This window comes from Lagopus leucura, unplaced genomic scaffold (genome assembly GCF_019238085.1).
Source record: "Lagopus leucura isolate 7727_CA_CO unplaced genomic scaffold, USGS_WTPT01 Super-Scaffold_100027, whole genome shotgun sequence".
Taxonomy (NCBI): domain Eukaryota; kingdom Metazoa; phylum Chordata; class Aves; order Galliformes; family Phasianidae; genus Lagopus; species Lagopus leucura.
The window spans coordinates 1,185,516-1,210,043 of record NW_024962278.1 but is presented as its reverse complement, the minus strand read 5'-3'; the positions used below and the strand labels follow the sequence as shown (position 1 = coordinate 1,210,043).

Sequence of the window (24,528 nt, the reverse complement as noted above, 5' to 3'; positions counted from 1 at the left end):
GACAGTCCCAACCAACAGCTAGTGGGTGTGCACTGACTTACAGCCATCATTTACAGCCGTACAATGAAAGCTGGGTTTGACCCCTGAGGCTGCCAGGCCCTAGGGTTCCAGTGCTGCATCAGCCCCTGGATGTGACGCTGCAGTGCAGCGTTGCGCAGCAGAGTTGGGTATCGATTGCCTGGGAAATAAATTATGATGTATGCAGTGCTGGTTTCTGACCCTGTGGTCACGACCTCACAGCGATTGCTGAGACTTCCGACCAGCTGAGATCAGAGCAGTGAGCAGCCCCCAGCAATCAATAGGAGAACCGGCGGGCATGGCTGTGGGGCCTTTTATAGGAATAGTGTGCCGTGCTGCATACACACAGTGCTTCATCCTGGGGAACAGTCAGTGCTTTTGGAAACTTTGCCTAGAATAGCATGGGAAACTCGATGTTGGATTTTTATCCTGCGTAACAGGCGGTGTGGGATGGAGTGTGAGCATCTGTGCGTTGACACTGCAGGGCTGGGGCTGGGTGGGAGGTGTGGGCTGTGTCCCTGGGACGTGCAGGGGAAGCAATAGATGGAAATGGTTTGCTAGGGAGGCTGGGAGTTTTTCCTGTGCTGTTTGTATAGAAATAGTAGATAATGGGAGTTGAATTGCTGTTTGAATATTTAGCAAACAAGAACGCAGAGTTTACTTCTGCACTTCTCATTTCTTTCTGGGCATTTCTTCACACCATGATGGTGTGTACAAAGCAGTACAGTAAGCCCAAGTCCAGAAGCAGGTCCTTCCTCTGATAAGCAAATCCAGTCTGGCTGTGGCATTGGCTGGGGACATCCCCAGCACCATGGCAGCAGCTGGCATCTCTGTATTGCCTGTGTGCCAGTCCCCGTGGGGTTCTGCCCCATCCCACAGCTCCCTTGCAGGGGGATGCCCACACTTCGGGAGATGCCTAATGATTGTAATGCCTCTTTTTGATTTTTTTTTTCCCCCCTGTTTAAGAAGTTTCAGAATGAATTTATTTTCAGAAACTGTTGAGAATTGTTCCCTGCAAACAGGAAACCTGCAATGAAAGATTAATTAGAAACAAACAAAACTTTTCCCCAGCTCAACAAAGCAGAAAGATAAGAAATCCTATTTGCCTGGCATTTGCAGTGTCAAGATTTCCTTGCAGGAGTGTGGCTAATACAGATCAGTACAAATCTTGTATTAGAAAACAAACTGTGCTTTCATTTCTGGCCCTAGGCTCACATGTTTGTTATATCTGATCCCAAAGGCAGATTGACAGTTTGGTTTGGATTAAATTCAACACATGGTTTATGCCGTGCTTTTGATAAGGCTCAATAATAATCTGATATATATTTTTTTCATGTGGGCTTTAGTACATTAACAGCAGAACTGTCCATTCTGGGAATATTTTTGCAGTGTAACCATTGAGGAATTCATTTCTGGAGGGAAGATGAAATTACTGATTTTGAGAACTCTCAAGGTCTCAACTAAAATCGAAACCCATTAACTCCAGTAAGCCTGACATGACCTGGTCAGGTTTCCAGCTATTTTATTAAGTGATAGAGAGAGAATTTTCTTTAAATATCATTGCAAAGGAGGAGGCGGCTGGCTCACTGGGAGGTATCGGAGCAGGTTCCTGTACTTCTCCCCCCACACCAGCAATTGGCTCAGTTCACTGGGTCTCTGGGAATGAAGCTCTGAAGCATTTGCACCAGTGTTTGTTCCTGCAAGCTGGGATTACTCTGCAGGAGTTCTGGCATCACCAACATCCATGGGATCCCAGAGCGTCTTGTTGTGCTGTGACCCTGAGGTGGCTCGCAGGTAGGTTGGGTACGAGTAGGTACTAATTGGTACATCATATATTTGTTACATTGGTGAATGGGCTTCCTTCCCACTGCAAAGGCTCTTAATGCAAAGTCATTCATCATTGCTCAGTTCACTACAAAGAAAATTGGGGCGGGGGGGAGATCCAAGACTTGGGCAGAATGAGGAGAGGAAAAAGGCAAGATGGGAATAGCTGGTGGCCTTTGAAATCTCTGATTAGCAGCCGTGGGTCTGGGAACATGGCTGCAAAGCACTGTGTTTGCCCTTGCTGAAGTAAGCAGGACTCCTGGGGCCACCTCCGCCATCATGGGGCTGCCCCCACTTCTGATGCAACTGGTCAGCTCTGAAGCTTTGCAAACGGGGATGGAGATTGGCATCGCCCACGTCTGCTCATTAGAGTAAGTCGCACCCAGAGCAGCGTGAGCCTGCCCGAGGGACATCGCACTTGGCTGTGCATTGAGCACAGCCCTTCCTTCCAGGCAGTGCAATGGCTTATTGATTTCTTTGGCCCACTTACCCCCACCTCTTCAGCAATAATGACCCTTCCACCCCAACTCTAAATCATCCCAGCCTGGCTCGCCCCTAAGCCCTCTAATCTTTTTGGGTTGTTGTTGGTATTTATGCTTGTGGAGGTTTATGATCTGTCGGCGCTGGCTGCTGAAATGCTTTATTTATCCATAGGCTGGGCCACACAGGGAGCGTCCTTATTCTGGTATCATGTTCAGGATGCTGTAGTTAAGGTTTGTGTCAGCACTTCCATGCACAAACCTTGTTATTCAGGGGTTTTGCAACTCTGTGGAAAAGAAAACCAGCAACCTGGCAGAGGGAATGAGGCTCAGAGGCGTGGATGAAAACTCAACAACCCACTGCCCATTTAGGGATTATTAGATGGGCAACCTCTTTCCTTGAGGAAAATAGCCAAAAACATCCTCCTCCTTTGGTTGAGCTTTTTAAAAAGAAAACCCTCTTTTGTGTGCTCGTATTTTGAGTCGGATGGGGAAAACACAGCGAGGTGAGAACGCAGACTGGAATCCTCCCAGTACCCTTACAAAACACATGCCTAGCTCGTTCAGAACAGCACTGCCCCGCTCTGAATGAGACATCCCAGTATGCCTTGGGAAGAGCAGGACTCAGAGGAGCACATGCCTGCTGTGAGTGCCTCATCCCATCCAAGGACCAGGCTGCTCTAACTAGCTCTGAACTACGAAAATGAAAAATAGGAAGAAAAAACCTTTTTTTTTTTTTTTTTTTTTCTGTGGAGTTTCTCTTTGCAGCCTCTCAGATTCCTAAAACGTGGTTTATGGCCCTTCTGGACATGAGATTTAGGGTTTTAGCAACGTTCCCGCGCCATGCTGCCCGCTGCTCCCACGCCGCTGCCCTCCAACAGTAGGCGATGCGGTGCGTGAATGTGATTTATTGCCCCGTTAGTGTGGGAGCTTGTGGGCTTATAAATTACTTGGAGATCTCTCGATAATAGAGGGAGTGTGGTATAAGCAGGAGAGATAATAGGGCTTGGAAATAACTTTTGGGGAAAGCAAACTTTGGGCTGTTAGCGGGTGCACGGTGCCGGCTGTGCTGGAGGAGCGCTGAACAGCCCAGGCTGGGTGATTTTTATGGCTCTCTTTATGGCTGATGGGTTTTGCAGGCAGAGCAGGGTTGATAACTCAGCAGAAACGCGTGCATAGCCTGTTGTCCTGAGATAGCAGGCTTGGGTCTGCATTGGGGTCGATTTGTTGAAGCCAACCTGCCAGCCCTGCTGCTTGCAGGAGGGAGCAGGCAGCGATGACATCCCTCCAGGCTCCAGCAGAAGGGAGGTGTGGTGGCAGCAGGGTGTTATAGGGGAACTGGGAGCACCACGTATGTGCTCAGTGCTTCTGTTAGTAGGCGCTGAGCTGGTGTGGCAGGCAGTGCTAAGCTGGAGCCCTAAAGCCATTTCTTTCACCTCTGGGACAGTGCTGGCAGGTTGAACTGTGTGCTTCCAGGTGGGGCGACCCTGGAGAAATGATCTTAAATGGAGAAGGAAGGCGGTTGTTAGCAAAAATCAATTAAACTCATTAAGTAAAACCAGGTCTTCCCAAGTTAAGTGGATTTGAGGAGATTTCTTTAAAAGAAGTAGCACATTTCCAAATGGACACTGCTTCTGTCCGTCTCCAGCATCAGCAGGGCTCCCACTGAGACGTTTCTGGGGCTCAGAGGGCGCAGTTCATGAAATTGCTTTGCTCGCCTTGCAAAGCCTGAAAGAAAGATCAAAGGAAAATATATCTCATGCAAAGATGATGGAAATTTTGCATCTTATGTTTCAAATAAGTGAATTACTGATCAAAATCATCTCTGGAAGGCTCTGTTCCAGAAATAACTTGCAAGATTTTTGTAGATAAAGAAGTTCCTCATGTACCCAATCAGAGGACTATGCAGGACAGACATTAGCATTGCAGGTGGCTGGTCACTGTAACATGGGGAAAGAAAAAGGAAACTTGTTGGCAAAGTGTATGAGTTGAACTGGATGCTCATCTCCATGGCTGTGACTTCATAAATTAGGGTTTGTTTTCAGGTAAATTGCAGGCCTGCCCTGCTTCTCACTCTCACTTCTCTTCCTTCAGTGCAGTCTGCACAGAACTTTGCCCTCTCCAGGCGCTGGGGCCCTCAGGATTGGGCTGTGCTGCTTGGGATGAAGAGATGGGGGCCTGCCCTGGGCTGAGCACTGGGTGCTGTCAGAGGGGCAGTACTTCTCCCCCTCAGTAACTAATGGCGACAAACTGGTATTCAGAAAACATCGAGGCTACTGCATATTTACCAGTCTTCAGCATTTTGTGGGTAGTTTCCATAAAACAGATTTGATCCTTGCCCTGAATTTGCAAACATCTCCATTCAGGGTGGTGCTGGAGACAGCAGCAGTGAAGAGGATGCTCAGTTGGATGCATCTGTGGGTCCCAAATAACAGGAGAATGAAACTTCACACGTAGGGAGGAAAGGGTGCAAATTATGGGAAGGATTTGGCATCTCTGACAGCCAGTCCTTAAAGCAGGCATGAAGAAATCAAAGCTGGGGGCACAAGGCAGAAGCGAGCTATCAGCAGCACATACACTAATTAGCTTCCTAGTGAGATGACTGCTGCAATTCCAGAAAATCCCGATTGGCCTCCAGGTATTGTTATACAACTTAAACCTCCTGTTCCTGGTCACAGCCCTCTCCTGACATCTCGGTGCCATGTGGGTGCTGCCTAATCAGGGAGTGATGGAGCAACCATCCTTTCCAGTTGGCATCCTTCCCATATAGGATCACTGTGTTATCATGCCAGAATAAGCAAGAGTGGGACTGGCTGGAGCTTAGTAAACGGTTTCCAGAGGAAACTCGATAGAAGAAAAGTGGCGCAGGATAATTTGATAGGGTTTCCAGGTATCACTGCTGAATCAGCAGAGAAATGGGAGCTGTGTGCATTTGGAGAAGCCATGTTTCATATGAGACCGTGGCTAACAACTGTCTCCTTGGACAGCAGCTCCCACCTCTATATTGCCTTTGTAAACTTGGCGGAAAAAGGCATTCTGGAAATGCTGTCCTAAATTTGTGTGCGCTGCTCGGCAGTTGCCACGCTTTACCCTAGAGGGAGTTGCTTTTCTGCAGTGGGAGCAGGGACCTGTGTGTTCCTTGGATGATGTCAAGGGACTGAGATGAAAGGAGCTACCTGGGTAAACATCAGGTCACTGCTGCGGTGCTGCCACTGCAAATGTTTATTTCTTTTATGGGAAGATTGGTCTCCAGTGATCGTCTGTCTCTTTCTGACAGCAGTGTTTCACTGAGCATCTCTTGGATTTTCCATGTCTTTGTGCTTTCGCTCCTGTTTTTGTGGAGGTCCCAGCTGGGCTGGCATTGAGCAGAAGGGACACAGACATCACTTTGGACCCTGTGGGCTTGTGCTTTATGTAACTCCTGGGGGTGACCGACTGCCTCGTTCCAGGTTGATCTGACCCATTTCAGGGTGGTGGGCTTGAGGCTTCTTCTCTTCCCTGTTCCTGTGGCCAAACAGGTTCATGGCTGGAGCATCACCCCAGGAGGGAAGTCCCTGCCGATGGAGGGAGGAAGGGAGAGAAAAGCTCCCGAGTGTTTCAAATTTGGAAGGTTTTTCTTTTTTTTTTTTTTTTTTTTTTTTTTTTCTTCCAGTAACTGGGCTACATTTAAAGAGACAAACAGACCACTTGTAAGTATCTTTAGCGGTGTGTGTGTGTAGCTTTTGTCCTCGAGCACCCTGCAGGGAGGACTGCCCTGGTTGCATTGCAGCCTCCAGCCAGACTGGGCTCCCCACCGTGCCTGCAAATAGGGTGCAGCAGCCCCTCTGGCTGGGCACGAGGCTGGCAGCACCCTGGTGTGGGACAGCCCTGTGCTCTCTGCTTTACAGAGCTCCCTCTGCTTTGTGCAAAGGCACTTCCAGTAGTTTGAAAGCAGTTGTTTGCTGCTTCTGAGCCTGCTTCAAAACTTTGTTTCCTCCATGGTTCACTGTGATTTTGTTTTGGACTGCAGGGACTTTGCGTGTTCTTCTCCAGGTTTTATTTTTTGAATGCACATTTCAGCTGCTCAGAAATGCTAATAGAACGCTACGTGCAGCAGTTCGGATTGCTGAATAGTTTCAATTCCTGCATATCAGGGCAGTTTGTTTCAGCAGGAGTGTTTTCTCCATAATGAAAAGAAACACTTTTTGGTTAAGTTAACAAAGGCAGCTGTAGCATGGCCAGCTCCCCATATCTAACTGCTGGCTGTGTGGATCTGTGATGTCAGAGGTAGACTGGGGCTGTTTGGCGAAGCCTTGTTACCATTTTCTTCAAGGCAATACCTATGCCATGAGGAGGGCTGCTCTGTTTGTGGCAGAAGGGACACAGGCATGAAGCTACATCTGAAAAATGTGGCCTGATGCTAGCAGCAAGGGGTGATGGTGGTAGCACAGACTCGTGGCTCATGCATGGCCCCTGCTACACCCGAAGCACATTGCCACCCATCACCTGGCAGCTTCCACTTGCTGAAGTGATGGTGTTTCCATGCTGTGTCTTGCCCACAGGACCCACTTGCAGGGATGTCCGTGGTCCTCTGAAAGCTGATGTGGGTGATCTGAACTGGGAGTGCAGTGTGTATGATGTATTAACAAATACCAAAACTTTCTCCCACACAGAGATTGCACCCTGTGGAAGGAATGGTGGGAAGGTGGGGTAGTGCTTTGGGTTTTCTTTTGCCCTTGTTGAACTTGCACAAGTCAGAGATAATTGTGGTAAAGACCTTAAGAGTTCCCCAGCAAAACCATCCAGGGAGGAGCTAATGGTGATTTTTCCAGATCAGGATTGTTGTGGAGCCTTGTTGTACTGTAGGACATCCTCCAGATCCCACCTGCTCTCTGTGGGTTACGTGGCACAGGCTGGGTTTAATCAGCACCATAGGAAGCATCCTGGGCATGCAGTGAAGGCATGATGCTGGGGAAGGCTTTGGCTGGCACCTTGGTTTGGGTTGCAGTGATCATCTCCAGAATGGAGCTGCCTGACAGATGTGTATTTCAGGATCTAAACTTTTGAGACCAACCCTCTGAGCTGCAGAAGCGAGCCCCTGCAGATGCAGGTGGGTGCAGAGGGACCTGCAGTTTCTCTTTGAAACCAGTCCTTCCCCATTCCGCCTTGGGGAGATGAGATGCCAAGAGGAGGGTGGTACAGGAAGATCTGCTGCTGATGTCCTTTGCTGAGATCTTCTCGTGCCCATCTTCCATAAAGCAGCCTGGCTGCTGTGAGCCTGTGAGGTGTTGGGTGGCTTCAGGCCAGACCTGAGCTGCTGACCCTTGGCTCCCTTGCACACGCTGGGCAGTGGCTGCTGGCAGGCAACCTTCTGCCAGTAACAGTGGAAGTCAGAAGGACCACCCAGTTCTGATAAGGACAATTTAGAAAGGAAGGAGATGGTTGTGAAAAGAGGGGCAAAGGGGCACAAAGGAAAGGGGGGTGGGGTGGGGAAGGAGGAACAAAATGAAGATCAAGACCGCTGTTAAGCACACTGCCTGCGAGGGAGGTCTTCATCATGCCTTTTCTAATCTAGAGCCAGCAAGGATTGTATTAACAGCTTCAACGCCATGGAACAAATTAATCCCTGATGTAATTGAAATCGGTGAGGTCTCACAATAGGTGAGTTTGACCCAGTGGGATAGAAATAGAACAAGTATTGGAATGAAGTAGTGAAATGAAGTCACACTGTTAAGACACTGGTATTTCATTCCTAGAAACAAAGGCCAAACAAATGCAGAGAATACATGGCTCTGCTGGGCATGGTTGAAAGCTGCTCAATAATATCAAGCTTTGAAGGGATATTTCTGTGCAGGGAGGAAGTATGTAGGAGAGATATAACAAGCATTAGAAAGAAAGACAAAGAAAGAAAGGAAGAAAGAAAAGCCCTGCTTGCTTGTTGCGTGATTGATGGCTGTGGTAAAATAACACCAGCTCTGAATTTGAAGGAGAAGAAAAAAAATCACAACTGGGGAAAAAATCAGCAAAAAAAGTTAAGGTCTGAATTGTATTTCCAGAGAAGGAAATACAATTGCTGTGGCAAGAGGCATCAGCACCCTGCAGATACCTGTGTGGCTGAGGTGCACGAGGACGGTTTGCTTTGGCTAATGGAGGCAGCAGGACCTGGTGCTACAGAAAGGAGGCTGCTGTGGTCCTGGTGTTGCAGCAAGAAGGGCTCGGGCTCAGTCCCCTTGGCACTGCCACGTGGGCACGCTGTTGGAAAAGGGGGAATTTCAGAGGGGTGGGCTCCCTCTTGCAGACTGTGATAATAAGCTGCAGCCAGCAACCTGGTTTGGATTGGTGAAAATGGGCAGGGGTGCAGAGGATGGTGCTGTTGGTGCTGGTTTAGGTGCTGCTGGCAGCTCTGCCAGCAAGGACCAGGTGCAGAGCTGTGTCCAGATCAGGCTGGTTCTGCAAGCCTTCCAGCTTCTTCTCTTCCCTTGGTTTCATGCAGTGTGCCTGTGTTTCTTTACGTCGTTAATCAAGGCTGAAACCTTGCTCTTCCCCAGGCTGAACCGTTTCCCTGGGTGGAACGAGTTTAAAATGTCACCATCTAATAAATGGCGTGCTTTGACAGTGCTGGCTGAGGTTCAGTCCATCATCAAAAGGAGAAACTCGGTTTTCTCGAAGGCGTCATCATCTTTCTCTAGAGAACAGCCAAGCACTCAGCGATAGGCCATAAAACATGTGTTTCCTCAAGGCTCTCTCAGGTTCCTGGTTCTTGGCACTCCCTCGTGCCTTCCTCCTGCATCGAGCCGTGCTGGGCTGCGCTGCTGTCTGCCATCCGACGGCGCTTTGCAGTGGGAGGGCAGCGCGGTCATCGCAGGAGCTGTGCGCGAGCGCTTCGGGGACACGAAGGACAGCTGCACGCAGGGTCTGTCCCCACGCGGCTCTGGGCTGAGCAGGGCTCAGCTCGCGGCGCAGCTTTAAATCCGATGTGGACCACAGCACCGCGCCGCGCTCTTCCGGCACCGCTGAAATGGAGCGGGAAGGGCCGCCTCGGCCTCCCTCCTCCTCCTCGGCTCCATCCCGGAGGGCCGTGCCCGCGCTGCCCTACTCGGCACGTTCGCTCTCCGGACCCCGATGCCCGGGCCGGGCCGGGCGGCCACCAGGGGGCGCGGCGGCTGCGGGAGCGGCGCGGCGCTGCGGGCCCGGCGGGGCGAGAGGGCGCGGCGGGCGGGGCCGGGCCGGGGCGGTGGGTGAGGAACATGGGCGTACTTGGCTTTCTTCCTTCCCCAGCATGGCGAGATGAAGGCTGGGAGGAGAGCGGAGAGAGGGAGCAGCCTGAATGCATCCCAAGGAGAAGCGCGAGGGGGAAAGGTGTTGTTGAAGCTGAAGGACGCTGTTGGTACAAGGATAAATAGACGTAAACTGGACGTAAGTACACAAGACGCTGGAGAATGAAGTCATAGAGTGCTAGGAAAGTGTCTTTCTCAAACAGCTTTCTAAAGAAACAGAGGCAAAAAGTGGTTTCTGATTTGATTTGCAAATGGGTGATGGAGCGATGGGGCTCTTGTGGAGTGTGGGCTTCTGGGTTTTAAATGGGACATTCATGCTTTCACCCGAAAGAGAAACAAACCCAACCCCAAGCCAACCAATGGAAAAAAGACCCCAAAAAAACAAAAGCTCAAAGGATTTCAAGGGAATACTTTGTAACTACCATCGGTGGAGTCTTTTGTGGCGTTTGTGCATCTCATGTCTGCAGTTGGAAGAAGCAGTTCCATGGTGCAGCATGTAGCCTTTCGTGCTGCCTGTCCTGCATGGTGCAGAGCTGTCATCCAAAGGGGCATCTGCTGAGACAGTGACAGAACTTTTTGGGGAGATTTATTTCTAAAGGAGAAAACCCTTTTCAGTGAATAGCAGGAAGAAGTCACCTTGCAAACCAGCAAAGCAGCACAGCTCTGAAGTGGTGCTATTATGAAAGGTTTACGTAACGTTTGTGCAATTCTAGCGGTGTCGTGCCATGGCCTCTCCATGGATGTGCAGGGATTCACTCTGAAGTGCCCTCTCCCTTTGCTGGGGGTTCCTGCTGTGCATCTGAACACGGAGTGCTTTGTGTTAGGTTAATTTCCAAATGTGCGTCTGGGCACAAAGAGGCAAGTACGTCAGAGCAGTGCGCAGCCACTTGTGCCTTGCTTCAAACTGCGCTGTGTAACGTGACTGTAACACTATCCTGGCTGTGGGTTGACTTTTCAGTTAAGAAGAAGAAAAAGCAGCAAATAAGGAGCGCATTATGTTTCTCTGTATGTCGAAGAATGACTGTCATGGTGAGCTAGCAAATCTTGCTGTAATTGGCACAGAGGAATGTTGCCAAAGTCATGGAAGCGAAGCAGTTTGTTACTTGCCTTTGCAGACTTGAGAGAGATCTGTCTTGGATATCCCCTTGTTGACCTTATTAAGTTAACTTTCAAGTCTTTAGAAGGTCACGGAGACAATCATTAATATTAGGTTGATTTGATGGCTGAAAGGTAATAAGTGTTTCCTGCTTATCAGATTGGGTTTTGAAAGGACTTTGAGTCGCTTGATTTGTTTATCTTTTGAAATCAGTAAGGCCCTTGGTGAGAGGGATTTTGTATTTCTCGTTCCGTGACATATGGTTTGCTCTCTGATGAGGCTTGGAGGCTGAGTTCTACAGAAAGCAACAAATCAGGAAATTCTCAAGTCCAGCTCCCAGCTAGTTTGGCCATGCTGTGGGCCTTGGACATCTGACGCTGTAACGCTTTATGACACGGACAATAACATATTAACGTTCCCTTTTACCAGAAAGCTAAAAATAGAAAGTGAGGCATGTGCAGAGCTTGGTTGGATGGCAAGCCAAATGCTGTAAACATGGCTTGGCACGGTAAGGATTGCATTGACCTCGGCGGGGCTTTGATTGCTTGCAGTTCAAAACAAGCGGCGGTGTTTGCAGGGTTGTGGCATGAGCTTGTAGTAGCACTAACATCACGGTGCTGCTGTCAGGGGCTTTTCTGATTCTTGACCGTTCCTTGGATTACTTCATGCTGAAACCTTAAGCAGTGTCAGCAAAATCATCTTTTTGCTGGCCTTCCATCTGGGATTTAACACTATTGCTATTCTCAGAGCTGGTGGGTCATTGTGAAGTCATTTAAAATGAAATCCACTCATTATTTGATATATCCATTGTTTGTCATTGCACAAAAAAAAAAATACCCTACAGAACTTCCTATTCCAGACTGTCTGAAGACAGATTAGATGTCACCCCTTTCTGTCGCTGAGCAGGAATTAGGACTAAATGGACCTACCTTGGATGTTTGAGCAAGTAACACGGGAAGCAGAGAGAAGAGGCGGCTTCTTGCGTCCAGCCTGCTCGGTTGCTTGAGATGATGGCTGTTTTCAAAGGAACTGCTATTTATTCCCTTGCCTAAACTTCTGTATTGCCAGCTGTATTTCAGCTATACTGCTGTAGCTGTATATATTGCTGAGAGATACAGTGATAAATAATGCATGTATAAGGAACTGCTCGAAAAGGAAAATAAAGGAAGAATGAAAATGAAGCCGGATGTGATGCTCTCTGTTAGGTTTTGCAGACTATAAGCAATTGGCAAAGAATTAGATCAATGGATCTGCTGTTCTGAGATGCTGAAGTTGTCCTTCATAGGCAGTGGTCCATACCAGTTGAACAGGCTTGCAGAATAGACCAGCACCAAACAGTAACAAAATATTGGAGGAGATAAAGTAATGCAGGAAATCCTTTTTCTGTCCCAGGAGCGTTCTGGTAAGGCACTTTTCTGGTTTGGAGCTAGAAGATGCAATTGGCCATTGACTTCAGGGACCGTTTGTGCTGAGCTTTGGATCTGTAGGTGTTGTTGCTGCTGGCAGGAAAGGTATTGCAGCTGTTTCGGTCTGGTATTGCGAGCTGGCTTTTCCGTAAGGCTGCTGAGTGCCCCCTGCACGTGCAGGTGCTTGGACCAGGGCCTCTTCTGTGCTTGGTTGAAGCAAGCAGAAAGGCAACAGCAGTTTCCAGAGAGCCTGCTCATGTGCTCCTTGCAGGATCTGTGGTTACAAGGCAGATTGTGTGGACGATCAGATTGAAAGGCAAAAGAAAAGTTGGTGGTTTTGTGAATAGCTTATGTGCAGTAATAACAAGTAAACGGTTTTAAAAAAGAGAAAGATTTAATTTTGCTTTGGTGAATGGAACCTGAAGCCCTTAAGTTTTACAGCACAGCTCGGACCTGAAGACATTTCTGTATTTGTTTTGGTGTGGTTGTGATTGTTACGCAAATATATTTTGGGGTGAATGGACTTGGTTTTAGGTGACCTCGAGTGAGTGTTGGCGATCAGTTACTGAAGGAGGCATATGTTACTAATTTTTTTGAGCTTTATGAAAGAGAGCCCCACTTATGGTATATATAAATGGGCTTTCTTATCTCAGTAAAGTTAGCTGCTTGAGGGAGTATGCTCTGTAGGGCAGGGATACTGTGAGAATGGATTTCAGCGGTGATCAAATAGGTTTTATCTCGTGAAATCAACACTGCATGAAATTTTATTTTAGAATATTGATACTCTTTGCTGTGGGCCAGATGCAGCCCAGGCTGGCACAGCTAATTCACTTTGGCTATGCGCCAGCAGAGCATCCTGTTTCAGCAAAGTGATTAAGCATGTGCTTATCTTTAAGCATACAGCTAAATCCTGGTGATTTCACTGCTTCTCTGTGTTGGGGCATCTCGACCAGGGGACAGGACAGCCACAAGGAGGGAGCTTGCAGTCCCACCTTCCTTTTTCAGGACTTCTCCTGTTTTGGAGCTAGGTCTGTTATTAGAGAGGTGATGGGGTGACATAGGCTTTGGCTGGCCCTGGAGGGGTTTGGCGTCTCCAAATGATCCTGGCTGACCCTGGTTCAGGCCATGCTGTTCTTGGGCACATTGCTGGGGCTGTGGGTGAGAGTGGAGTTGAGCCACCCAGACAGCCCTCAGTCGGATGGTGCCCCCAAGTGCTGCACTTGGGAGACTTCATCTTGGTGTGGAGGTGCTTGCCCTTCTTGCTATGGGAGGAAAGGTGATATTGGCTGCTCTGCCTTGCAAGAAGGCTGGCAAATGCTTGCAGGTAGATGCACAGCCTGCTTGGAGCTGTGTGCAGTGTGAGATGGCTTTGCAGTTGGTGCAGAGTCCATGTGTGCACTTTGCTTGCAGGCTGGGGCCTCTGTGCTGCAAGTGCTTGAGCTCCAGGTGAGCACAGCTCATCTTGTCTAGTGAGGAACCCCTTAAGAAGTTTGCTTTAACAAATTAAAACCTATCCATCCCTAAAATTATTTGTTGTGTTAGATGCTGAGAGCCTTTGTGGTTGGTTTGAGCTTTGTGCATCTGAGCAGACAGCAGGGCTCCATCCTCCTGAATGTGTGGGAGAAGGTGTAGGGCTGAAGGCTGTGAGATGCAGGAGGGAAGATCAGACACAGGAAAGGAAAAATCTGGGGATGCTGGTTCACCTCAGGGGTGTTTCAGTGCAAAGAAACAATTGGAGTGTTTTGGAAAATAAGTTGCTTTTTCTATTTCGAAGTTCCCAGAAAAGCAAAACAACCTTCCCTTCCCTTCTCTTTAAATCCCACCTGTTTTGTTTTTTTCCTAGAAAAAAGAAACAAACGTGAAATTCATTAGCATGTGGTGAAAGCAATGTAGCGACGTCATCGTGATTTAAAATCTGTTTTAAATCTTAACATGATGGAGCCAGAATCCTAACTGCAAATAACCTTGCTTTTGTGGGTATAAGGCTGGCTGTCGACGTTATTTGAACATCTCTATTTTTAGTTGGTCAACATCCTTTGTAACAATATTATTTGAAAAGAAAGATGGAGGAAGAAGGAAAGAGTTGGATGTTATCCATGCTAGAAGCCAAATGCAGCTCGCTTTGCTCAGAGATAGCTCTGGAGAGGAAAGCTAGCAGAGCTTGGTGCCCAGGGGAGCTGAGAGCACTGTTAACCTCATGCCATATCCTCAGCAGGCGCTTGTGGTGCTCTTGCTTCTTGCTGTGCTGTTTTCTGACAGTGGGAGATATTGCTAAATATTAATTGTCTGATTCTTGCCCATCGCTTGTGTCATCCTGCTGAATGTCTGTTTAGATACAGTATTTTCTGTAGTGCAGCCTGAGCGTTCAGCTCCTGCAGTCTCCTACTGACAGTCAAAGAAGAGAGTTAAACTGGTTTCTTTCCTAGGACTTGGGATCCAAATATTGTAATCCTAGCATTTAATAAGGGCAGTGAAGGAGATCCTGTAACATCCCCGTGAACCTCATTGCTGCTGCCACTGTGTTGAATATAATGTTTTTGTTTGGGTTGCTTAGTGAAGGTCTGGTGCTAAGCAGCACTGCCTGCCTGAAGTTTTCCTCCTGCTGCTGATCTGCGTGTCTACTTGATAATTGGAAAAGCTAAAAAGTTCTTTTGAGGTTTCGATGTTCAGGGAGTATTTGGCTACTTGGCTTCAAAGTATGCGCTGGTGTGAGACGACAGATGCAGGAGAATTAAGTGAAACTGTTCTGTCTGCCTTGGCCACTTGCTCCCCTCTCGCTCTTATGTGTTTGAGCCCAGAATGGACCTGTACAAGGATTTATTGACCCCTTTTCATTTGCGTTGCCAGCTTCATCCACACCCTAATATATCAGAACATCGTTGCTTTCAGGCAGGAAGGGCAAGCATGCTGTAGCTGGAATGTGTTAGGAACCGAAGCTGTAACTCTGCTGGGAGTAAGTGCCATTCCTTTGCCAGTTCCAAACTAGGCTTCATGAAATTCCCATGTGATTCTTATTTTGTGGTGGAGTTCGTTTCTTACATGCAAATGGTGCACAGCATTAGAGCTTGTCAACAGGTTCGCTTTGACCATTATTTGTTGTGGTCGAATTAAAAATCACCTGCTGTGCAGCAGTGCCTTTTGGGTGCTGCTCAATCATCTGCTGCTGCTTTTGGTGTCTGAGTGATTTACTGTACTGTGATGGGAGTCTGCCACCAAAATATAATCCATTGGTTAGATGTGTATGGGCAGCATGGATGCAGTGCAGAAGCTCTGAGGGGCAGATTGTGGAGCGTTCTCTGGTCTTTTGTGCTGTTTGAGCGTGAATTGCTTTTGGCTGTGTGCTGCTGGGCCTCCCAGCTGGGAGGGCCTTCTTAAGAGCATCTTGGTTGCCTCCTCCTCTGACCTTGGGCAAGCCAGGATGGGTCTGGAAGCAAAAGCAGGAATCCTGTTTCAGTGTTTCTTGGGAACCGTAAGTTAAGATTGGAAACAATATACCAGAGAAAGGCAGATGTGACTGAGAAAGTTTCTGGTAATGTTTTGAGGCTGTAGTTAACTAAGGTTAATTTAATCCATTGGCCAGAAAAAACAGAGGCAGAGGCTGAAGCGCCCGGAACCCTGCTGGTAATGGCCTGTCAGCTGGACACATCAGTTGTGCTCTTACTGCTTGCTCCAAGTGATCCCTCCCCAGGTTGGGCTGGACAGAGATGCAGCAATAGACAGTCAGCAATGATCAGGCTTCACTTAAAGCCAAGCAGGCAACAAATTTGTGCTGAAGAGAGCCCACAAATACATGACACATTTATCTTTCTAGATTTTATGCCTGTCTGTAGCTAGAATCCAGTTCGCTAACGTCAGCATAAATAGGTTTTTCCCTTGACTTCTTCCCTGCCATTAATCCACGCAGTTGCTGAAGGTGAAGCACAAATTCTCTGAAATTGAAGTGCCAGTCCCCTTTCTCCTATACATGTCCACGTAGCTTGGTAGAGGCTATGAATATGCAAAAGCGAGCCTAATTTATGGCCAGCCTGGTTGACCAGGATTAAATCAAAGCAGGACCGAGCAGAAGTTTTTACTCAACCACCCCCTCACGCACAGTTTGATTGTAAAAACTCAGGTTTGGCTTACTCTCTAGAGCCAGCTCTGGGTAGAATTACATTTTGAGTGCCTGATACCACGGGCTCGGCTGTCAAATGAAGGCCAGCCAAATCCCAGTCATCTTGCGCCATGTGCCCTTTGGCAGGTTGATGTGTAATCTTTCTATCTGAGGTGCTTATTTTGTTTCATAGTCTGTTCTCTTTTCTTTTTCGCTCCCCACCACTTTCAGATGTTTGTTGCCGAGGAGAATGTAGATTTTCGGATACACGTGGAGAACCAAACACGAGCAAGAGACGACGTGAGCAGGAAGCAGCTCCGGCTCTATCAGCTGTACAGCAGGACAAGCGGGAAGCACATCCAAGTGCTGGGCAGGAGGATCAGCGCCAAAGGAGAAGACGGAGATAAATATGGTAAGAATATTTACTGGGATCCCCCAGACTTCAGTTCAAAAGCTTTAATTCACTGTGTTGGCCTGAGAACCTCGTGGGAGAAAAATGAGAAGAGCAATAAAATGCAGAGGATCACAGAGAGAAAAAAGAAAAACCTTTTCAGATTAAGAACGTGGAATTTGCTGCGTTAGAGTGGGCTGTCAGCCCAGCTCCCAGCTGCGGGCTGTTCCAACCTGTGGTACTGGAGTGCCCCTGTTTCTGAGTGCATGATGGTGCTTGAAGACAAAAATCTTTCTCTGCCTAGCAGGTGAGCGCACAGCTTTCCTCGTGTTATTTATGTGATATCAAAGTTGGTCACTTAGGATGTTCTTTCCTTATGAACTGTGGCCCTTGGCTTAGTGACTTGGAAACTGTGGTTGTGAACTGAGCTTGAGGGGTGGAAGAATCCCAGTGCTTGAGTGAAGCATCCTTTCATCTTTCTAGAGGAGAGTGTTTGGTTTGAGCTGAAATTAAGCAGACTTCAGAGCTTTAAGAGTGCTTAAGTTGAATCCCGAGGCACGTAGATCCTACAGGGGCACAAATAACTTACACAGGCTAGCAGTGCATTCAGTAATTTCCATCTTGATCTGCATACAAGCATCATGATAGAAGTGCTGGTTGGAGACTGAACTATAAAAAAATTTCCTCGTCTTTGTACACTGGGAGATGGCTTTGGCAGAAGCTTGACTTTTTTTAGGCCTGATTCACAGTTGCTGGAAAGGTTTTAGGGCTGTTTTGAGAAATGGCCCTTTTTCCCTTACGGACACACAGTCCACAGGTGTTGCTGTGTGTGTGTGCAGATGTGTCAGCCAGCATGCACGTTCACATGAGGTTCACCTCACGTGCAGCAGAGGTGGAGGTGGGGTACGATTCGTCTCAGATGGAGGGCGGGTCAAAATGTGAGAACTGTTATTCCATCAGCGGCCTTCGGACAAGTTGACGTACCGTCCATGGTCATCATTTTGCTTGCTTTGGCAGGGGGTTGGACTTGATGATCTCTGGGGGTCCCTTCCAACCCCTACAATTCTTGCCCCTTTCGTTACAGAATCAAAGAAATGTAGGGGTTGGAAGGGACCTCCAGAGATCATCTGCTGTGGCAGAAATGTGTAGTTGTGCCACTGGAGGTGTTAGCTCAAAGGTACCTGGCTGTTGTGAAATGAACCCCCAAGGCTGTCCGCCGACTCAACCGTCGCTCAGAAAAAGCCCTGCCCTGTGGGTTCATCAGCGTTTTCCTTTGTCACTCCAAAATGTCCAGATGAAACAGCAGTGCAAAGTGCCACGTGGCTGCTAATTATTGTGTCATTTTATTGCATTCATCCTCTTAAGGTTTGATATGTAAACTAATCACTGTGTGTTAGCTGCTGGCGTCCCAGGAAGCGCTCTTGCCTGCAGTGAATGTCAGGTAACATGATGCAGTTTTCTTCTCTGTGAAAGAAGGCAGCATTTACAGTGGGGTGCAGCAGGGAAGTGTGCCCGTGAGCAGCTGACAAGTGCTAATTTATGTGTCAAAGCCCATCTTGTCCCCTTCATACATATACAATAATGTCTGAACAACAAATCCTAGCGCAGGAGAGTGCTCGTGACCAGTGGAGAAGCTGCACAATCACAGAGCCTTACATTTCCAGTCTGAGGAGCTCTGTGGTGTGTGCATCGCTGCTTGCCACCAAATCCACTCTTCTGGTTGCTGGAATCCCTCTAAAAACCCGACGTGCTCTGACCATTGAGGCCATTTGCTAACATCCCTGCCTGCTCCCTCCCCCTCTCCTACTAATAAAACTCCTTGATGTGTCAAGCTGCAAAGCCTTCCCATTTCTAGCTATGCTGAAAGGTTATGGAAATCTGTTCATCATCTTGCCTGGCACAGGAACACTTAGAGCATGATAATCGGGTAGACAGTGAGGTGGGGCATGAAGGTCCAGGATGTGACCATGCAGAGCTCCTAGCTGTGATAATGAAGGGGGGAGAGATGTCAGAGTTACTGAAGTGAGAACCATCTGTGTTACAGCCAAAACTGGATACAAAGGCAATGACACAGGATTCATTATGTGCTGGGAACCCCTCCCCCAGAGGCATTATTATGGAGTAACCTTTGATCGAGACCAGAGAGAGGCTTAAACCAGGTCCGGAGATCTGAACAGTTGTGAACTTTTGATCCAAATCTCAGTGCTGCTGGTCAGATCTGCCTCTGAAGGAGGACACCTTACCCTCTTAGGCAGCAGATGGCTGTTTTTCCTACTGCCCTTTTTCTCTTCTTTCCTCTTTTTCCTGCCTTTAAGTTGGCACAGTGAGTCAGAGCTTAGCATTTGGGAGTGCCTGGTTCCCACTTCTTTTCTTGGCTGCAGACGATGCAGTCTCCCACAGCTTTTCCCCTGTCTTAACCCAGTCCCCACGGAAAGGCGAGATCATGGTGGAGGTGATGTGAATTGATGTTGGAAGGATTACAGAGGCTGAGTGTCAGCCCAGGGAAGGCTTTGAGAGGACGAGCAGAAGCCAATATCTGAGAAAAGGCAACAGATGTGGGAAAAGGTGCCTGTGGAGGTGGAACGTGAGCTGGCTCCAGCCCTGCGTTCTCCTGCCTACTCCTTCCTGAACAGCATTTCAAACACGGGCAGGGCTATCTCTGAACGCCTCTGCTGGGCTCCAGCTCTGCAGTCATTGGGGACAGTTGTATCCGCTCAGGCACAAGTACAGGCCATGCAAAGAGGTGCCAAATTGGAAAGCTGTGAGGTGCGAGTGTTACCGAGTGTGCTTCCAGCTCAAAGACTCACTGCTGCAGGGTGTCCGGGCTGGGAGCAGGAGGCTTATCAGAGGTTAGGAGGTGGAGTGCGCAGGGGGCAAGAAGCTGGTTTCTTGGCTTTTCAAAATGATGCTGTGTCCTTCCAAGAACTCGGTCCCATTAAAGGGTGGTAATATTAGGCAAGGGCAGGGCAGCTCAGACTTGGTGTGGGGAGCAGGGCTGACTTTGTTGAGAGAGAGACCATGGCTGTGGTCCGTAACACGCATCGTGAACGATAAGCACTAGTCAATTTTGAAGTTGGGGAGGCAGTAACATTTTAGCACCTCTTTCCCCCCTCCTCCCATACTTTTACAACTGGTTAAAGAACAGTGTGTCCAATTGAAGAGAGGCCTTTTATTTTTTTGCACATATACAGCTTCCAAATGGCTGGCATGTGAGGGTTATTCTGCCTTTGAAGGAATGGAGAGTTGGTTAGTTTTATTGCAAGGTTTTATTGACTTCTGTAAAACTTCTCACCTCTTGGTTGAAGAGAATGCCCAGAAAAGAGGGGAAGTGACAAATCTCAGGCAGTGAATTGCTCGTTTCCAGGCAGCCATCACAAGTACAGCTAAATGACAAGCAGCAAGAGAGCGATCTGCAGGGCCAGGAGAAATCCAGTGTGAGGAAGGGCCCTCAAATGTTTTATTTGGGCCTCCATGTCCCACAAATGAGGAAAAATGCAACTCTGTGATGCATAGTTTTATTGGCGTGATAATTTGGGTATGTGATGTTAGGTTTATGTGTTGTTCAGGGCCAAGATCTGGCCCCATATGTGGAATTATTAAATGGCAAATTAAGTCAGTTAATAGAATTAATTGAGTCGATGTAAACCTTTTAATCAGATAGATTTGGTCCTTTCTCAGATGAATTAGAATCCATTAACAGATAAGTCAATTATTGGACTAAATTAAATCTAATAATAATGCCTGCTGCTCACAGCTACTAATTAATCTAAATACACTCACCTATCTCCCAAGGTTGTGGGTTGTTGTTTTTTTTTTTTTTAAAGGCTTAATTGATGTTCCTAAAGTGCTCTGAGATCTTTTAGATAACAGAAGGATCTATGTGAGCAAAATATTATCTCTTCGCAGACTATAAACTAATTAAAAGACTGATCTATTTACAGATTGCAGGTTTACTTTAATCTCCTCGACCTATTCGGAAGAGTTTGCACTGGCTCAGAAAAACAATATTCCTGCTATAAGCTTATTATTACTTTACAGGTTCCTAAGTGGTCCTTTCATTCAGAAAATGAAAGGGGGAAGGAGAAAAAACAACCATTAAAGTGCTGACAAAAAAAGAAAAGGACCTGGAACCTTTATATTCTACCTCCGATAAATGGTACAGATAGGGAAGAGAGGGATCAGTGACCTGAAACCTTAGATCCTTTCATTTATTTTCATTTCACAAAAGGCAGAAGACATTCTATCCTGTTTGTTCGCTATCTTTGTATCCGGTGCAGTTGGTGAGAGAGCTCTCTTGGTTGGGTGAAGGCATTTTTTGCCTCATTTGTATTTCACAGCCATGTGATTTTTGTTTTAAAGTGTCTACCGTTGTCCTGAGGGGCAAAGCACAGGCAAAGCACAGTGATAGACGTGCAGACAGATGTGACGGACATTTGTGGGGTGTTTGAGCTCACCCTCCACTAACTCCATGGGGAGTTAGTTTTTATTTATGGCAAGTACTTGGCTGACCATGAGGCAAGGATGTGACATATGCAGGTGGGTTATTAGTTAGCCAACGCTGGGTCTATCCCAGGTAAAGAAATCTCTTGTAGTTTGTAAGGTGGGAGGCTTTCTCCGAGGATGTTCCACACAAGGGGCACAGCACGTAGGTGTGCTTTCTCTCCTTCCTGGCATCCTGTTGGCTCTCAGTGTTCTTGGCTGCCCAGTTCCAGCAAGGTGCCCTCGAGAACTCCCTCTGATCTCGGTGGCGTTAAGCTCAGGACTCAACAAACGCTCCCAGAACAGGTTTTCGGAGACGTACAAAGCATGTGTTTGCTTACAGGGTCAGAAAATCTGGGATCAGGCAGCCCAAGAAGGAAAGCAAAGTCAAGAGGTGTCGTGCATGATGAAACTGGATGTATCACAGGTGTTGGTGCTAACACATGCTCCATGCATGTGTCCTTTTTTGGTCAGCTCTCAAGCTCTGAAAGTTGCAGTTGGCAGCTACAAGCGTACAGGGGAAGCCAAGTGCTGGTGGAGGTGAGTGCTTCCATCCCAGGGTCACCGTGCCTGGTGGTGTGCACACAGCCAGCTGTCCCACTGCTGCTCTAGCCGGAGCTTCCCAGAGATGCCAGTGGACAAGCCCATGGAGAGCACATTACAGCTGTCTAGACATAAGCCACGCTCCATCCCGCCAGAGATTTCATTTGTGGTAGAAATGGGCTCTGTTCCATGAGGAGGTGTAATATGTGCGGAAAATATTATTATAGCAAAATAGCCTCCTTTAATTGACTCGAAATTTTGCAGGATTCCTTCCTAGGTTTGGGTAATCCTGTGCTCTCCAGAATTAATGAGCTGACATAGCACTTCTTCGGGTTTGGCAGCTTGACAGCTAATTTAGAACTCCCTAAACTCATTTCACTAATGACTCCCATTTGTTCTATCTCAAAGCCTGGAAACAAATGCAAAATACCAGCGCCATTGTCCCATCCTTAGCAAGTCATTCTTTCCCCTCAGTGTTTCTGGCACCTTAACAGCAAGCTGCCTTGGGAAAACTGATTAACCCTTTCCCTTCCTGGAATAATTAAAATCAATTTTGATCCCCTCGGGAAGGTCAGGAAGGAAAACTGAACTCGTTGTGGCTGGAAGGCACGGAATTAACCTGCGAGAAAGATGGCAGGTGTAGCCCAAGTAGTGGCTGCAGCTTGTTAAATATAGCTGTATTTCCACAAGCTCTGCATTCAGAAACCTGCTTCTCGTCCCAGGAACCAGGTATGTGCACAAGGACCTGTCCAGCCCTGTGCAGATCAGCCAGCGAGCCTGATTGCACCGCGCTTTGCCTTGTAATATAGTCAGCCGAGCCATCAGCGTGGCTGTTTCCTATTTAAACTACATATTGCTGCCTCCCGTCTCTTCCCATTACAGTTTTGACATGACAACAAGACAAATAATTTTTTTAAAAGACCTTTTATCTTCTCAACCATTTATTTTCACTTACTTAGCCCGAGGGCAGAGCTGACCTCAGCGTAAGCGCTGATCATTCACCATGGCAGCTGTACAGTCGTAGGATCCTGGTGATTGGCCTCAGCCTGAGAAGCCTTCGCTGTCCAGCTGCTGCGTTGTGTCTCGCTTTTTTCCCCCCTCTTGCCCAACATCTTGCAGGCTTTATTATGGCTGTTTTTTCCCTCGGAACGCCTGCCCGTGCAGCCGGGCGGTGCGCTGGGCTGGATGCAGCCCTGCCCTGGCCGCAGGTGCGGGGAGCAGCGCGGCTTTGTGCAGCCCCGGGCACGGCGCTGGGCCGGACCTCCCAGGCTTCCCCGTGCAGTGAGGGGGCTCGGCTGCCATCACCTTCCAGTTGACTCTGAAAGGTTCAGCAGCCACGTGAAATATGTTGTAATCATCTCATGCAAACCATCTGTACATCTGAGACTTTTTTTTTTTTTTTTTTAACTGCTGAGTTCTGCGTCTGTGCCAGAAAGCTCTGCTCAGGCAAAATGTGATGTTTGGGGGGGAGAAAAAAGAATCCAAACCTTTTGCTCTTTGATCTGTCACAAATCTATTTCAACTAACGCGTGGGTTTTTTTGTTTTTTTTTGCCCTAAACTTCTGTTTTTTGATAGCTGCCATCCCAAACTCCCACTGTGGCCCAGTTCCACACCTGACGTTCGGCCGTCTGGTCCCTGTTTGGTGTAAGTACCTGCCGGAGCCCTTCCAGCAGAAGCTGTTATTTGTCTCCCTCTGATGATTTCCCTGTTTTGGATACTGGGATATTTTCAAGAGCCTTTGCTTGCAGGGAGAAAGGAATCACCTCTTAGCTCTGTGTCTGAACTCCAGGCCCCCATCATCACCGACTGATGTCTGGAAAGCCTGCGCCTGCCTGTCAGTAAATATTAGGTGCTCAGACACAACCAGGAGAAGTAATACAAAGGTCTGCTGATCGTTTGTCATTTTTAATTTCTATGCAGAGTGGAAAGAGGGCTACAGAATGAAAAATCTTCATCTCCATGCAAGTTGTAAGGGGGTTTTTGTTAACAGTTTGTGTGTGTGTATAATCCTGTGCTGTGATTTAAGTGTTCCCATTAGAAATGCAGAATAGGAAATAGGATCCCATCTGTGAGCAATTTAAGAGGAAGTGAGACAATGGAGTCGATTGCTGCTTCAGTTTAGATAATCAATACAAATATTATTAGTATAGTGATTTATCTTCCTAGGCACTTTATGAAAATGTGAATGCCAGACCCTGAAGACAGGTCAATATGATATTATCTGTTCCTGCCTCGCCGTGATTATATTTCTTTCCCATGAAGCTTGAGCAGCTGCTTTCCTAAATGTTCTTCTGCGTGATGAAATAACACAGAAACAAAGTTGGGGCTTCCCTTTCTTTTCCAGGATGGGAAAGAGGCACTAAGGATATTAGTGCAAAAATTACTTCTATCCAGAATTTATACATGGGGGTGTCACATAGTTATTGGAAGATGAAGTCCTAGAATATGTTTGCATAATTTTAAATATTTCTAGGCCATGAGTGCGTACACAGAAATGCTGAGGAAACCCCTCCTGAGTTGATTTTAGTTGTTGTATTTTAATGTCCCTCACCAAACACTGCAGTGTGCTTTCTGCCATCTTTTTCTCATATCTAAGCATGAAGACAGTCGTGAATTCAAGTTGATTCTTGGAACCCAATTAAAAGTACCCAGAGAACAGGCTAGTTAGCATTTCTGAAAGGCTTTTAAAATTGCTTTTACTTTGGGAAGGGGTGGGACCTTGTGAAAAGCATCAACTTGCAGAATTTTTTGTCTTCCATGTACGTACTCCGTGTGCTGTCAAGTGGATGGTGAGATTTGTCCTTCATAAGAACTGTTTGGAGGAGAGAAAAAATGTCGCTAACTTCAACGAGAGTGTTCTAATTAAAGAGAGGATGATAAATGAAACCTTGTAGTGTGATGAACCCAGTTCTGCTTGCAGATAACATGTACCTTGCTAGAGT

The 24,528-nt window shown here is 47.5% G+C and overlaps 1 protein-coding gene across 2 annotated transcripts in view; it reads left to right on the top strand.

The window, feature by feature from the left end:
• The window catches only part of FGF18 (fibroblast growth factor 18), a 64,565-nt gene that overhangs the window by 5,795 nt on the left and 34,242 nt on the right, over window positions 1-24,528 (top strand). Inside the window, exons 1-2 of one of the 2 annotated variants that reach the window (XM_042880725.1) lie at window positions 1,731-1,812; window positions 16,404-16,584. In XM_042880725.1, coding sequence (XP_042736659.1) covers window positions 16,404-16,584 — 181 coding nt within the window. In that variant the 5' untranslated portion in view covers window positions 1,731-1,812. Of the gene's footprint in view, window positions 1-1,730; window positions 1,813-16,403; window positions 16,585-24,528 lie in introns of those variants that run through there. The other variant, XM_042880724.1, reaches the window with a different exon arrangement.